At 31.9% G+C, this 14,919-nt stretch overlaps 7 protein-coding genes across 7 annotated transcripts; 4 read left to right on the top strand and 3 right to left on the bottom strand.

The window, feature by feature from the left end:
• Window positions 1-232: 232 nt before the first annotated feature.
• On the bottom strand, window positions 233-838 carry ASCRUDRAFT_69662 (uncharacterized protein; the record flags this gene model as incomplete). Its single annotated transcript, XM_020191695.1, has 1 exon — window positions 233-838. The coding sequence occupies one exon, from the start codon at window positions 836-838 to the stop codon at window positions 233-235; it is 606 nt and encodes a 201-aa protein (XP_020048258.1).
• A 1,176-nt stretch (window positions 839-2,014) lies between these two features.
• ASCRUDRAFT_85452 (uncharacterized protein) lies at window positions 2,015-2,608 on the top strand (the record flags this gene model as incomplete). The annotated part of the gene is made up of 1 exon (XM_020194900.1): window positions 2,015-2,608. One exon carries the CDS (start codon window positions 2,015-2,017, stop codon window positions 2,606-2,608), a length of 594 nt encoding a protein of 197 aa, XP_020048257.1.
• A 117-nt stretch (window positions 2,609-2,725) lies between these two features.
• On the bottom strand, window positions 2,726-5,364 carry OSW2 (Osw2p). The gene is made up of 4 exons (XM_020189152.1): window positions 5,196-5,364; window positions 4,004-4,112; window positions 3,320-3,846; window positions 2,726-2,974 (listed from the first exon to the last, which is right to left on the bottom strand). The coding sequence occupies exons 1-4, from the start codon at window positions 5,221-5,223 to the stop codon at window positions 2,844-2,846; spliced, it is 795 nt and encodes a 264-aa protein (XP_020048256.1). The 5' UTR covers window positions 5,224-5,364; the 3' UTR covers window positions 2,726-2,843.
• Window positions 5,365-5,547: 183 nt separating this feature from the next.
• On the top strand, window positions 5,548-7,980 carry ASCRUDRAFT_69660 (uncharacterized protein; the record flags this gene model as incomplete). The annotated part of the gene is made up of 1 exon (XM_020191694.1): window positions 5,548-7,980. One exon carries the CDS (start codon window positions 5,548-5,550, stop codon window positions 7,978-7,980), a length of 2,433 nt encoding a protein of 810 aa, XP_020048255.1.
• A 990-nt stretch (window positions 7,981-8,970) lies between these two features.
• On the top strand, window positions 8,971-11,268 carry ASCRUDRAFT_80294 (WD repeat MDV1/CAF4 family protein; the record flags this gene model as incomplete). Its single annotated transcript, XM_020194481.1, has 2 exons — window positions 8,971-9,868; window positions 10,022-11,268. The coding sequence occupies 2 exons, from the start codon at window positions 8,971-8,973 to the stop codon at window positions 11,266-11,268; spliced, it is 2,145 nt and encodes a 714-aa protein (XP_020048254.1).
• Window positions 11,269-11,821: 553 nt separating this feature from the next.
• On the top strand, window positions 11,822-12,418 carry COX11 (Cox11p; the record flags this gene model as incomplete). Its single annotated transcript, XM_020189906.1, has 1 exon — window positions 11,822-12,418. A coding segment is annotated over one exon (597 nt), but the record flags the coding sequence as incomplete, so codon positions are not given.
• A 211-nt stretch (window positions 12,419-12,629) lies between these two features.
• Window positions 12,630-14,894, bottom strand: SDA1 (Sda1p; the record flags this gene model as incomplete). Its single annotated transcript, XM_020191693.1, has 1 exon — window positions 12,630-14,894. The coding sequence occupies one exon, from the start codon at window positions 14,892-14,894 to the stop codon at window positions 12,630-12,632; it is 2,265 nt and encodes a 754-aa protein (XP_020048252.1).
• Between the last annotated feature and the right edge of the window lie 25 nt (window positions 14,895-14,919).

Here is a 14,919-nt window from a genome sequence, read left to right as displayed (position 1 = left end):
AAGAATATAATGAAATATTAACATCAGCCAAATTAGGTGAAGAAACATTTTTGGAGTGCACTACCAATAGATATGGTGACATAGATTCTAGTTATGGAATATCTACATAAGTAATTTTGAATTCAACAATTAGAATAGAATAGAATCTTATTTATTATAAATATATATATCTAAGTTGTTTTGTATTAATTATCTGTTGTGGCAATGAAAAGGATAAGAATAAAATTCTAATTCATTTGAAACTATTTGAATTATTTAATTGTGGACTAGAACAATTTATTTCTTCATACTTTGGTAGTGATTCAAGATCCATTGCTATCCAACTATTTTCTTCCTTATTAGATTTTTGTCCAAAAAATTTCCCAAAATTAAACCAATTATTATCATTATTATCATCATTGTTATTATTATTTATATCGTTTGGTTGTTTGGATTTTTTTTTAAAGAAATTTGTGAGATCATAACTAGAATTTCCATTATGAATATTATTCTCAATTTGTTGTTGCCTCTTTTGTTTTATTTTCTGTATAATATTTCCTGAAATTGGCTTTATCCACGTTATAAATTGGCTTATACCTTTTATTACTAATAATGATAAGTTATACACACCAAAACCCAACCCCATGATAATACCGGCTATGATTCCCAATACAAACCAAATTATGAAGATAATACCTATGAGAGCAAATGGAGCAATAATACAACCTAACATTATTGTAAATACTCGGTCCTCAACTGAATCATTTGTTCCACCTTTATTCTCTTTACTACTTTCTGAAGCGGCAGCAGAAGCCCAAATCCAAATCCAAAGAGCTGTAATAGCTGCAAACAATCCCATCTTTTGTTGTTATAGTGGAATTCCGATTATATATTGAAGGTGTTTATTTTATATTTTAATGATCTCAAAAGAAATCTTGGAAATAATAAAACAGAAAAACATAGAAAAAAATAAATTACATTTTATAATATTTTTACAAAACAATTCAAATGTAGAAAAAGAAATAATAATTTTGTGTTTTCGCTTTAATCATTTTGTGTTCCTGCTTTTTGTTCTTTTTATGTGTTTCCAAACTTGGAAATTAGCGTTTGCACATTTGGTTTTGTTGGAAAGACAATCCGGAGGTTTGAAAGCCGTTATTAGAAGTTCCGACCATGAATCATGGCCTACCGAGAAGCCGAGATGCTTTCACGTGGGACAGGTACTTTTTTCCAGTTATAGGGGTTGTAGTTAGTGAATGTACCAAATTCTAATATTTCCAAAAGTTTGTTTCAATCCACAAAAAAGCTGATCTGACCTTGTTTGACAATTTACAACCAAACAAATTGCTAAAATCAAAAATGTTCGAAATTTTTTGTTTTTAGTTTCCTCTTCTACCGCCATACAAAAAAAAAGTATCTTTAATTAACAATATTTCGTTTATTACTGCCAATAGCTATAGTATAGGTAATTCAATTATTGTTTTGTTTTTCGGTATTCTATTTTTTTTGTTTCTGTTTATTTGAACCAAAATTGCTTTGACTTTACGTTTGCTATTTCATTATTATTTTAGGTTTTAAAAATAACAAAACGTGAGCAAAATGGCTGAACAAAACGCCAACCAGAAACAATTTAAATTATCAGTATATTCTTTAGTTGTAGTAGGCTAACGAACAAAATAAAAACAGCATATTCTAACAACAAAACGATTACCAAAATTGCATCATCATGCTTGTATCAAAGTATAGACGCACGTTTATGCAAATTTGATGGGCTGCACAAAAGTGGCTCAAACTCCAAACCTCTTTGTTTGGAAATATATAAAACAGCAAGAAGCAATAATAAAAACAGATTAAAGCAAAAATGCTATTGTTCAAAGGTAAATTGGACTATGGAATTATATATAATGGGATATTTATTTTATTTTTTATTTATTTAGTTTTACTTTTTCTTAATCTGGAATTTGATTCAGATACTACTGATTAAGAAACTAACGTCGGAAAATATACAATAGGAACTTAAGTGTAACAACAAAAGATGGGATTTTCTTCAAGTGGTTTTGCTCTGCTGACAACTGTTATAGCAATTTTTTCATCTTCTTCAAGTGGAAAAGATATTAAAGTGAGTCGCAAAACACGTAATATACTTCTTTGCGTTTTTGTCGGTCCATTTGCTCTTGGTTTACTTTTGGCTATACTAAGGTTGGCATATGATTTATTAAAAGAGGTTTTTATATTTTTGCAAATAAAAATTAGGAAATTTAAACAAAAAAGAAAACAAAAGAGGCAACAAAATATTGAAAATAACTTATCTAATTTAGAAGATAATCACAATCATAATAAAAATTTTAATTATTATTTGACATATATTTTTAGAAGAAAATCTAAAGTACCAAATAACAATAATGATAATATAAATGATGATGGAAATACAAATGATAATGATAATACAAATGGTAAGAATCATAGTTATTTTGTAAACTTTTTTAGACGAAGATCCAAAAAAGAAAATCAAGTAAATCAAGAAAATCAAGAAAATAATGGAAGACCAATGGATATTGAGTCATTACCAAAATATGATGAAATAGATTTCTCAGTTCCATCATCAAATAATTACAATGGATTACAATAAATTAAAATAATATTCTAATCTTTGGTTTATTGATATTGCAAATTATTAATGCAAAGCAATTTAGTTATATATATATATATTAAATAAATTCTATTCTAATCGTTGAATTCAAAATCACACGTGTAGATGAATAAAATCCAAACCTGTTTATCAATTATATCACAAATCAAAAAAAAATAAAAAAATAAAAAAATAAAGAATAAAGAATAAAAAAACAAAACAAAAATAATAAAATTCACATTTTTTTATCTTTTTCAGTGGTTTGGGATATTCTATAACTAGAATCTATGTCACCATATCTATTGGTAGTGCACTCCAAAAATGTTTCTTCACCTAATTTGGCTGATGTTAATATTTCATTATATTCTTGAGAAGATGGAAAATTTATGTCAGCAATTTTTATTTTTTTTATTTTGATTGTATTAATTGTTTCAAATTTTGTTAATTTTATCCGTTCATATTTTTTCGCATAATTTAATACCAATTTTTTGAAGGAGATATTATGATTTAATTCAATGCCTAAATAGAGCCCAAATATGACTAGTTCGTTGTAAGAATTTTGCATCAAGGGAAAAATGTTTTTATCATCAACTAGATTTTGAATGTTGGACTTTTGAAAGAGCATGCAAAAGGCATCAATAGATATAAAGTGTAATAGTCTCAACCAATGCAGTCTTATTATGGGCAAAGAAATTGTAGATTTGAACTTACTTACAGGATTATAGGGACTGGTATTTTGATTTGAAGCTAGAGAAGTGTTCAAAGTGTGGATGATAATGTCAAGATCATTTGCATTTGAATCACTTTCAAGAAGAGAAGCTGAAGACACTGGGATTTCGTAACAATAACACTTGGAGATTTGCACTAGACCAATAGCAATCTGAATAGACTCGTCAATGTTATCGGCTAGCAAATAGTTTGAGTTGTTCAAGTATCTGGCATCGATATTTGAGTAAATTAAAAATATCTTTAAGTTTGAAGTTTTCTTATAAAAGAAGCTTTCTAAGAAAATTGAAAACGACGAATCGATTAGAATAATGGAGTTATCGAGATCGAGATTCTTCTTTAAGGATTTGATTGTATTTTTGAAAATCCTTGTTGAACTTGAAGATATGAAAATGTATTTGAAATCCAAATTAGTTATTGGAGCTGAAGAGTGCTGTTTACCCTCAAATAGATGATTTAAACTGTTCTTGATGAGAAAAGGATTATAGCTCTTTTCACCATACAAAGTGGATCTAAAAACACAATGTGATTGTCAATATAATTGTCATTTCCAATTGATCAAAAGATCCAAACATTGAAAAAAAACGAAAAAAACAACAGAATAGAATAAAACGAAAAACAAGTCAAATATTTTCACATTTAAATGGAAAAAAATCAGTGTAATCTTACTTCCAATGAATGGTCACTTCAGGAGATAGAAACGAAGAAATATATGTGACTTTGACACCAATGGAGCTCAAACGCCAGGAAACAAAGCTATTGAGTGAGGAATCGCCAACTGGTCAATGGATGGTTAGAACACATTAGTTCTCACAGCAAGAATGCAACAATAAAGGTATCCACGTACTGATCAACACTTCAAAACCAGAATTCATTATCTATGATTCCATAAATGCAAAGTAACACCACAAGTCCCTTTTCAACAGCAGCTGGAGGATCTGTTTGCCTGGTATTATTAGGCTTGGAGAAATATAAAGAAGCACAATATCTGATCTGGTGAACAAGCACCTGTAAAAGCAGTTATATCTAGGGGCCTGTTTGGCCTCCAACACCCATACAGTAGCTATATTTTCAAACAAATCGTATGGTGTAAAAACATACAGACTCTAAACATTTGAAAAAACCAAAGTTCAAATTCAACTCAAAAAATTTTGGGTGCAGTCTGAGCTCTGTTTGTTTGAGTCTATTTGAAAACCTTCTTTCATGTCTACCTGAATCAACAAAAGAATTTCTAGATGATCTGCTCATACCTTAGCTATTTTGATAATATTCATCATAACTGTGTCAACAGCTTGAGCTATAACTAACCTACATATCACATCTTCTTTTTAAAGTCTATAGTAGATAATCAATTTTGTGAGTATTGATAAGCTGTTTGAATTTTATGTAAAGGTTTGTATAGTGTACATTCGAGACTTTTTGCATAGAAAATTAATTTTTAAATTAATATAACATATCAATACTTAAAAAAAGTCATTTTCCATTAAAATACTCTCCCCTAAAAAGGTCAATCTTTTGAGCATACTTGTTAATTTGAAATTGGACTTAGAGTCACCCAAACACAGAAACTCAAGTCATCATAGCAATATATCTTTGATTTCAGTAGATTTTAGACCAAAAAAAAATCTATTAAAAAATAAAAATCTATTAAAAAGAAAAGACTATTAAAAAAAATTAAAATTGCTGACATAAATTTTCCATCTTCTCAAGAATATAATGAAATATTAACATCAGCCAAATTAGGTGAAGAAACATTTTTGGAGTGCACTACCAATAGATATGGTGACATAGATTCTAGTTATNATGGTTAGAACACATTAGTTCTCACAGCAAGAATGCAACAATAAAGGTATCCACGTACTGATCAACACTTCAAAACCAGAATTCATTATCTATGACTCCATAAATCCAGAGCAACAGCAACAACAGCAATACAGGTCTATCCAACACAGCTGAAGTATCTCTTCGATGCCCTTCCCACCAGCCCTGAAGCAGAAAAAGCAGAGGAAGCAGAGGAAGCACAACCCCAGACTCTTTTCGTCCCGTCACAAAAACATCTCCTTGTCTTTCTCGGAATTCAGACTCACACGTGTATCCGGTCTGAAAAGTTTTGTAGAAAGCTCTTACTTTCGAGAGCCTTTTCATAGGTTAGTGGAAAGTGGATCTGAAGCTCAAAATGTTATAACCCCATCTGGGTCAGAAGGAATGAAGAAATGAAAAATTTGCAGTTGATATCTCTTTTGAATACAAAGTTGAGAAATTCAGTGCAAAGCCTTCGTCCAATTTACTTTTCTAAGCATTCTTACGATGTTGTCAACACTAACCAGGGTACATCCTCAAAGTTTCAAAATATGACAAAGATTGGTGAAAGTATTCCAGTAGACAAAAAACTGGTTTATAAGAGTTCTGATAGCTCTTTGGAACCTTTGACTTTTCTTCAAACAGATTGTGGTGAACATGTCTCTTTACGTCTGCGTCCTATGCCCAATGACTTGTCTCATGCTTCTGCCAAAACTTCTTCCAAAGTTATATTTCACAACAACACCATCGAGAGTCCTCAAATTATTGATCACAGGGATCGAAGCTCTATTCCTTGTCATTTTGATAAAAATGGAAGTGGTGCTTTTCGATTAAATGAAGAATTTCAGAATGAGCTTGATAATTTAGCGATACTCTCGGATATATACAAAGGGAGTCTATTGTTTCTTTTCACCTATTACCATGAGAGGATATTGATAATGTTTAAGAAAACCGCCAAACCAGAATTGGACAGGTTGATTAGTTTTCCGGAAGACAATTGGGATCCCTTGTTCTTATCAATGATATTTAATTTATCGGTAGTGTCCAACCACATTTTATTATCTCAATATAATTTACTAAAATATAGAAAAATGATATTGAATCGATATGATTCCGATTCCAATTGCAATTCTGGGGTCAATTACCACTATCAATCATTAGAATCACTTTATAATCAATATAATAAACTTTTTGGAAGTTTTTGGTCTAAAAAGTATTTAATTGATATTCTGGATAGTGTCATTATGAAAAATAACTTTACAAAAAAAGATTTTGAAAAGAAAAATCTGAAAAAAGATAAAAAGTTGAAATTGCTTTCTAGTAATATAAAAATAATGAATGAATTTATAATCAAGTCGTCATTGAGTATTTTAATTGAGAATTGTTTAAAAGTATTAAAAGAGAAACAGAAACAGAATTTTCCTGGATTGAAAGAGAATTTCAAAAGAGTGAATCGAAATTTTCCGTTTCTAACTGAAGTTCCATTTAATAAGAATATTTTTTCAAAGATTGGAAACAAATTTGGATCAAGTATATTAGAGGATAATCTTTCATTAATAAAGCTGTTTAATCAGGATAATTTTTTAGAGGTTGTTAAACTATTTTTGATAAATTTGAATAAAGATGAACAGTGCAAGAGATTTTTAAGCGCTGAGATATTCACGCCGTTACTGAGAATAATAATATTAATTCATAATGACGACGATAAATTTCTTTTCAATAATTTCAGCAACACAATAAAATTCTGGGATTTTTCAAGGGTTATTAATGATGTATCCGTTGTTCAAGTTTTGAATAAATTAATTGAATGGGTTTTTTCAAATCGTGAAAAGAGCATTTTTATAAGTAATAAAGGGAGAATTGCGATAACAAAGAGTGTAATTGACAAAATAATCAGTGATTCAATTTATGTTAGCTTGATACCATTGAATTATTCAAAGATTCGGTATCATTTGAGGAAATATATAAAGATAATCGATGTGTTTTTAAATGTTATAGCGAATCCGTTTAATCAAAGAGATTATAGATTAGCATCTGGAGATTATTTGGATTTGATTGATTATATTCAAAACACAAAATTGAGTGTTAATAATAGAAATGGCAATGGAAAGAATTGCTATAATTTTCAGGATTTACTATATTTACATTTTGAAAAACAGTTGATCTTAAAGTTAATCAAAACCAAAAATCTTAAAATTGTACAGAAAATAATCCGGAATCCTAGGATTAAAGATAATTTTTACGAATATATGGATCAAATTCAAAAATCAGAAGCTGAAATATTTGAAAGTCCTTATACTAGTTCCAGAATAAAGATTGCATCAGAATTATTGGAACAATTTTCGAAAAAGCCCACGAGCATTGAAAAAGCCAGGGGATTAATGACAAGCTTGTTACTGAAAATAAGGAAAAGCAAGAGGACAGAACCGTATATAAAGTACATAGGCTCAATTGGAATTGGGTTATTACAAAACCCACATATTGATTTCCGAATTTTGAGAATGTGTATCAGCTACCAGAAAATAGTTGAGAGAGAATTCAATAGCACTTTAGGCAAGAAGTACTTGATCGAGTTGGTCTCCAGCTACATTCGGTACTGTCTAAAGAGCAAGAACATCAATGGAGGGTTTTTGAACTTTTTGTTCAGTTTGTGCAAAAAATACAGGGTGGAGGAGAAACACTATCAACGGTGGGCAAAGGAACTAGAGAAGATCAAGTTCAAGAGCAAAAGACAGGCACACTGGACCACCATCGAAGGGCAAACATACTTGAAAAGACAACAACGACGGCAAAAGAAGTCTGCTCTTCACCCTGCTTCCTATGCTTCCCTCAAAAAGCCTCTGTGAGCAAATAAGGTTTTTTCCAGAGCAGTGGACCAATCAGAGGCTGACTTTAAGAGACTTCTATTGCTCCGAAACACAAAGCAATAGAAGAAGAGAAGCCCCAGAAGTCTTGAGATAATAGAAGAAGGAAACATCAGGGCTGGTGGCATTGAAACTGTATAAACGTAGCATAGCAATTTGAATAAAATTCTCTCTTGCCTCGTCCAGCTGCTCGCTGAGTGGACGAGGAGTCTGGTATTGCGAGATGGAGATGTCCTTTGAGACGAGAGGTTGCTCGATGGATATTCTGTGCTTAGTCTGGCGATGAGTTTGGCAATGAGTCTGGAGTGTCTTGTTCAACAAAAAACTGTGCGACTTGGAAAGACTGGGAGGTTGAATAGAAACACTGCCCAAACACTGCAAAATCAAATGCAAATCAGTGGACTGCACTTATCTTGGGTACTGCTCCATTTTCTACCATTTGAGAAAAATTTAATCCAAAGTTCACCTGAAAGATTATCCTAAACTCAAATTCCCAAATCATCAATTGGAATCAGCCAGTATTGCCATCGTACTTGATGCACTTCTCCTAAAGCTTCGCTATCCAATCTTCGATCATAAACTTCCACTTCCTTTCAACTCTATTTCCCACTGCCCTTTTCTGAGAGACTCACAGCAGAGCTTTGCTGAATCCACCAGACCATCTCTGATCCAACCAAACACTCCATCGCAGAAGCATTAGCTGCCAGTGCTGCCATACACCACCAACCAATCCTTATCTCGAGCAACACACTTGCCAACAATCCCACTGCTCACAGTAGAATAGGCAATTACTGGAAATTTGTTTAGCGTTTTTGTTTGGGTTTTTAGTGCTTTATTATATCCATGATACTATATTTTGAACTTTGCATTTCAATCATTTCAATCAGCTCCAATAACTCTGCTTTTTAAAGTCAAAAATATAAAAAAAATATAAAAAAAATAAAACAAGTATTCTTTTGCCCCACATAGATAATGACTGAAAATACATCTCATTCCAATAGCAATGTACTATCCACTACTCAAAGGCTCTCAAAGGCTGTAACGTCAACTGCCACTGCTATCATAAACCAGTCTACAAACTCAAATTCTACTAATGACATTCTATTGAACTCCTCTCATTACCAGAAAGCAATTTACGACACCTTGATAAAACCCTCAAAGGAATTAGCTTTATTTAACAATAGTCTCAAAAAGAAATCAACTGTCAGAAAAGCTCCATCTGAATTACTTCGCTCAAAATTCTCGTTAAAAGAAATTGAGTATAGAGCTGTTACTCATATTCCTGATGAACTACTATTAAATTTACCTAGGAATTCTAAAAATCTTGATGATGGCTATAGTCTTTTCCAGGGGTTTAACGCTGCCATTCCCCAGGTCAATGAAGAATTATATCTATTTAAAGAATTAAATCTATCTCAAAATGCTATCACCTCAAAGAAACACCAAGAATTAAACAACCCCTTGCCAATAGGAATAACTCCAACCAAAATCAAAACTTCAGACTCTGTGAAACATTTAAACTATTTTAAAAAATTAATTTCCTCAAAATTAGATTTACTAGAAATAAGAAAAAACCTAAACTCAAATGAAATAAATGAAATCGATCTCAAAATCTCAAATTTAAATAAAATGAGAAAAGTCTGTTTCGATAAGATAGCTAGCTTGGAAAAACAAGAAATTTATTTAGAAAACTCTTTAAACGAAATAAATTTAAAAATTGATCAATTATTAAATGGAAATTTAAAAAATATTCCTCCATCCTCAAATTTCATGACCACTAGTACTATCTCTCTAGACAATGACGATGAACTGATAAGCAATTCAAACAAAAACAACATAATAAACGATGAAAATAATACCAGTAACGCCAGTAATACAAACAATATCAACAGTATCAATACCATCAATACAATCAATACAATCAATAATAATGATAATAATGATAATAATGAAGAAAACAATAACAATAACAATAACAACAATGAAAACATAAATGATGATCAGCAAAACATCAACTCAAAAGATCTGCTATTATCAGAATCCATCTACAACAAAATTCAAGACAACCCACCAAAATTAACAACAAGAAGAACCTTTATAAAACAATCTAAATTCTCAAGAAAGACAATGCCAACGTTGCAAAAATACTATAACCCAGGTTCAAAAATATTTGAATTCCAAGCTCATGATACATACTCAGGAATAACCTGTTTTGATTTTGATTTACCCTTTGGAACACTAATAACTTCATCAATAGATTGCACAGTTCGAGTTTGGGATTTATCGCAAAACGAAACCGTAAGATCGGAATATAGAAATGATTATATTGATTTTGAATCCGACACTGAAGATGAATATCTAAGATCTAAAAGCAAATGCATTGGCCTATTGGAAGGCCATCAAGGAATGGTCAATTGTTTACAAATGGATGATAATTATGTGGTGACGGGATCTCAGGATTCTTGCTTGAAATTATGGAATTTAAATAAAATTACAAACTTAGATGACGATATAATACCTGAAGAAGGCTCGAACGAGGAAAACGATCCTTGCATATTCACTTTTGATGATCATGTTGATGAAATAACATCCCTATACTTTCACAATTACAACCTATTATCAGGATCATTAGATAAGACTATAAGACAATGGGATATGCAAACAGGTACCTGCTTGCAGACATTAGATGTCTTGTGGGCTTCTACACACAACTCGGTGGATCCAAATTCTGTCACAGCAGCAAATTATCTCTCATCCATAAATATTGTCAGGAATTATGAACAAAATTACACCACCAGCAGAAATGGACAAGTACCGTTTGTTGGAACCTTACAATGCTACGATGCTGCATTGGCATCAGGAACAGCAGATGGAATAGTAAGATTATGGGACTTGAGATCGGGAGAAATAGTCAGATCTCTCATTGGGCATACAGGACCAGTCACCTCGTTGCAATTCGATGACGTGAATCTAATAACAGGATCGTTGGATAGGTCAATTAGAATATGGGACCTAAGAACTGGATCAATTATAAACTCATTTAATTATAATAATGGAATCAATAATCTACAGTTTGACAAAAGCAAAATCGTCTGCTCTTGCTTTGATAATACCGTAAAAATATTCGACAGAATTGAAGAAAAACATTGGGAGTGTGGAGAAGGAATGCAGAATGACAACTACAAAGGAATAGTAAACTATGTAAAATATAAAGAGGGATTCCTCGTTGAAGGCAGATCTAATGGTATGGTTGGAACATGGTCCATATAAAGATTGAATAGCTTCTTAAAAAGGCCTTGCTTTATTTCACTCCTTTGCATAACAGACAAACCAAAAGAGACAACTGTATATATGTATATCTAACATTTACAATTCACAATTTATAATTCATAGCTTATAATATACTCGCGAGAAACAAAGGCTACCACAGACCCACAACTGCTCCAGCAGAAAAAACCTTAGAAAGCAGAAGAAACAAAATCTTGCACCGGACGGGAACCGAACCGCCAACCAGGGATTTCACAGGATCGGGATTTCAGTTTTTTCTTGATATATTGCATGGAAAGTTGAGAAAAGCTGGGAAAAATTGGGGAATTAGCTTTTGAAAACAATTCTTAGCTGATTCAAAATGCTTCTAAAACCAACTAATATCTTGAGAAGTGCCATATTAGGTCGAAAATTGCTGGTTCAACACTTTTCTCAAGCAAAAAATGTCTATTCGTCTTTAAAAACTTGCTCTCTCTATTCACCATTTTCGACTACCTCAATTGCTCGAAATGAGAGCAAGGAAAAGCTCAGTAATGATTCGAATAACGAACAATATACCCAGTATGAGCTATATGAAATGTACCAAAAAGCTAGAAGAGAAAAAGAGCAATTCAATAATAGAAGTGCAGGCTATTATGCTGCCTCCTTAGGGATCGTGTTTTTGGGTTTCGCTTTCTGTTCAGTTCCTCTATACAGAATTTTATGCTCAAGAGTCGGTTGGGGTGGTACTCCAATGACTGATAAAAGTAAATTTACTGCTGATAAATTGATTCCAGTCGACCTTGAGAAGAGAATCAAAATCAGTTTTACGTCCACAGTTTCTAGTGTTTTACCTTGGAAGTTTGTTCCCCAGCAGAAAGAGGTTTATGTTTTGCCTGGCGAAACAGCTTTAGCTTTCTTCAAGGCTAAAAACTATGGCGACAAAGATGTAATTGGAATGGCTACTTATTCAATAACACCTGGAGAAGCATCGATATATTTTAATAAAATTCAATGTTTTTGCTTTGAAGAACAGAAATTAAAAGCTGGGGAAGAAGTCGATATGCCTGTTTTCTTTTTCATAGACCCTGATTTTGCAGAAGATCCACAGATGAGAAATATCGACGATATTATATTGAATTACTCGTTTTTTAAAGCTCAATATAGCAATAAAGGTGAAATTGTTCCTGTTAATATTACTGGTGTTGATGAAAGCACGTTAATGAAAGAAATATCCGAACCTAAGACTGCTTAATTCTATATCAAATAGTCTTGTAGAGAACCATTATAATTATATTAAATGTTCTTTAATTACAAAAATCTGTATATAAGTAATAAGTATAGTTTTTTTTTATTTTTTTCGATGGATTAAAATTGCATATATATTAATGTCCTCTTTTCTTTTGTTTAGAAATATGAGCTTTAAGGACCTTTTGTTTATCTCTTAATGAAAGTTTAACTTTTCCTTGAACTGATCTTTTATGAATCATCATGACAAAATTTTTCTTCCTAGCTTTCTCTCTATTGGTTGTAGAATGTGGATTGGATCTCTTTCCACGACTAGATCCAAATTTTTCTCTGTCTTCCCTTCCTTCTTGAACTCTAGTCAATCTTTCTTTTTTGCTTTCTTTATACTTGACTGGACCAACAAGAGTTGAGTGATCAATTTTTTCCTCATTAACAGGTTGTGATTTACCTCTTATTAATTTTGAAATACCTGCTTCCATTTTCAATTCATCAAGTTTAGCAAAATCAGCAGGAGTGAGAATTCTGCTTGTGATAAGCATTTCATCTAGTTTCACTTCTTTGTTGGGGACTTTACCATCCTCTTGAGCAGTTTGATCGTCATCTTCTTCTTCATCTGATGACAAGTCAAGATCTGAATCTATAAGACTTTTTCCATTTTCTTGTTCATTAGATTCGTCATCAGAATCATCATTTATATTTATGAATCCGTTCATATCGTCATCACCATTGTCGTCAACGTTAACCCAAGGTCCATATTCCATGTCAGATTCATCTTCATCATTTTCATCAATATTCCAATCAGAATCATTTCCCTCATCCTTATTTTCTTCTTTATTATTTTTTTGGTACTCGTTCAATAATTCAATATAAGGAATATTCTCTACAACATTCTGGTTACCGAAATTCAATTTTTTCTCTTTAGTTGTACCGTTTTTAATATTTTGCAATTGAATGCTAGCAGTCTTTCCTCTATCTTTTTTGAGCAACATTTCTGGTGCAACTTCTCTATAAAGAGAGATTAATGATTTAGCAGCAATGTTGACAGGTTTGGCTTTGGAACCTTTGTACTCAGTTAAATCCTGCAACAACGGTTCATCGATGGCTAATGGAGCTCTGGATAAGATTTCTCTGATTGTATTTATACCAGCAGCTGCAGCTTCAGATGAGACTCCATCGGATACAAATTCGTTGGCTATTTTTCTAACCATTTCATTGATAAATTCAGGTGGAACTAAATCATGGGTAGCTTGAGCACAGGCAGCCATTATTTGAGTAACATTTTTCTGTTTGGGAGTTAAATATTTTAAGAAAAACGAATAAATCCCCAACACAATTAGCTTATGGTTACTGATTAATCTGGATATTAAATTCATAAATATTATTTTTTGATCCAAATCGAATTTTTTGAAATTTTTTCCACTTAAATGAGTGCTAAATAATTCTTCTGCAAAACCTTGGGGGTCTCTTAATAAATGAATGGCAGAAAAATTCAATGAGACACCACTATTATTATTATTTTTTCTTTCTTTTTTCTTTATTTGTTTTACAGCATTTTCAAATTTTTTGCCTCTTTTAGAGGATTTTTTATTGATTTGCAATCTATGTTTTAAGGAGTTCATATCAATTCCTTCATCGTCGCTAGAATCATCGGCCAATGCTTCTTCTCTATCATTGTCAGATCCCAAGAAAAAATTAGCACCGGATGTAGCAACTTTTGGATTTGGATGTAAAGTGGCTTCTTTCATAATTTGAACTGTAGTTTCATCGAACCAAATTTGTCTTCTCCATAGTTCTCTAACAATTTTGGAAACCCATAAACTTTGCGAGCCCTCTTTATCCTTAAGTAAATTAAACAAGAATGATTGAGCTAGTCTATTTATTTTTTGATTTTTGGCACCATTATTAACAGATTTCATTAGCGTTATTAAATTTGAGTAAATCTGCTTTCTAAGAGCTTTTGCGTTTAGATTTGAGTGCAGGATGGTATCCTTATTTGAGGAGGAGTAAATGGATAAAAGTGGAAATAAAATCAGAAGAAGTTCTTCGGATGTTATTACTTTCTTATTTCGTAACGTCACTAGGCATTGTATTAGTTTTTCTCTTAATTCAGAGGTCAATGACTGTGGGGAGTTCAACAATAGATCTTTTATATCATTGGGAAACTCAGCAGTTTCTTTTGGAAAACATGTGGAAACAGCAGTGACAAAATCGATAAGTACAATAAACTGCTGAATTGATTCTGAATTGTTTTCTTCTTGCAAAACAATGATATTTTTCAAATGGTAGTAATGTTCGTACTGCTGGAGAAACTCTTCTTTGTAGGACTGAGGATCACGTTTGACAAGATTCTGCAACAAAATAACATTTGTGGGCAAAATAGCTGCTCTGCTTCTTTTAACCATTGTAATACTGGAATATTTAAAGATG

Source organism: Ascoidea rubescens (assembly GCF_001661345.1).
Source record: "Ascoidea rubescens DSM 1968 unplaced genomic scaffold ASCRUscaffold_4, whole genome shotgun sequence".
Taxonomy (NCBI): Eukaryota; Fungi; Ascomycota; class Saccharomycetes; order Ascoideales; family Ascoideaceae; genus Ascoidea; species Ascoidea rubescens.
The sequence above is the reverse complement of the archived record's forward strand: the minus strand, read 5'-3'. Positions and strand labels throughout refer to the sequence as shown.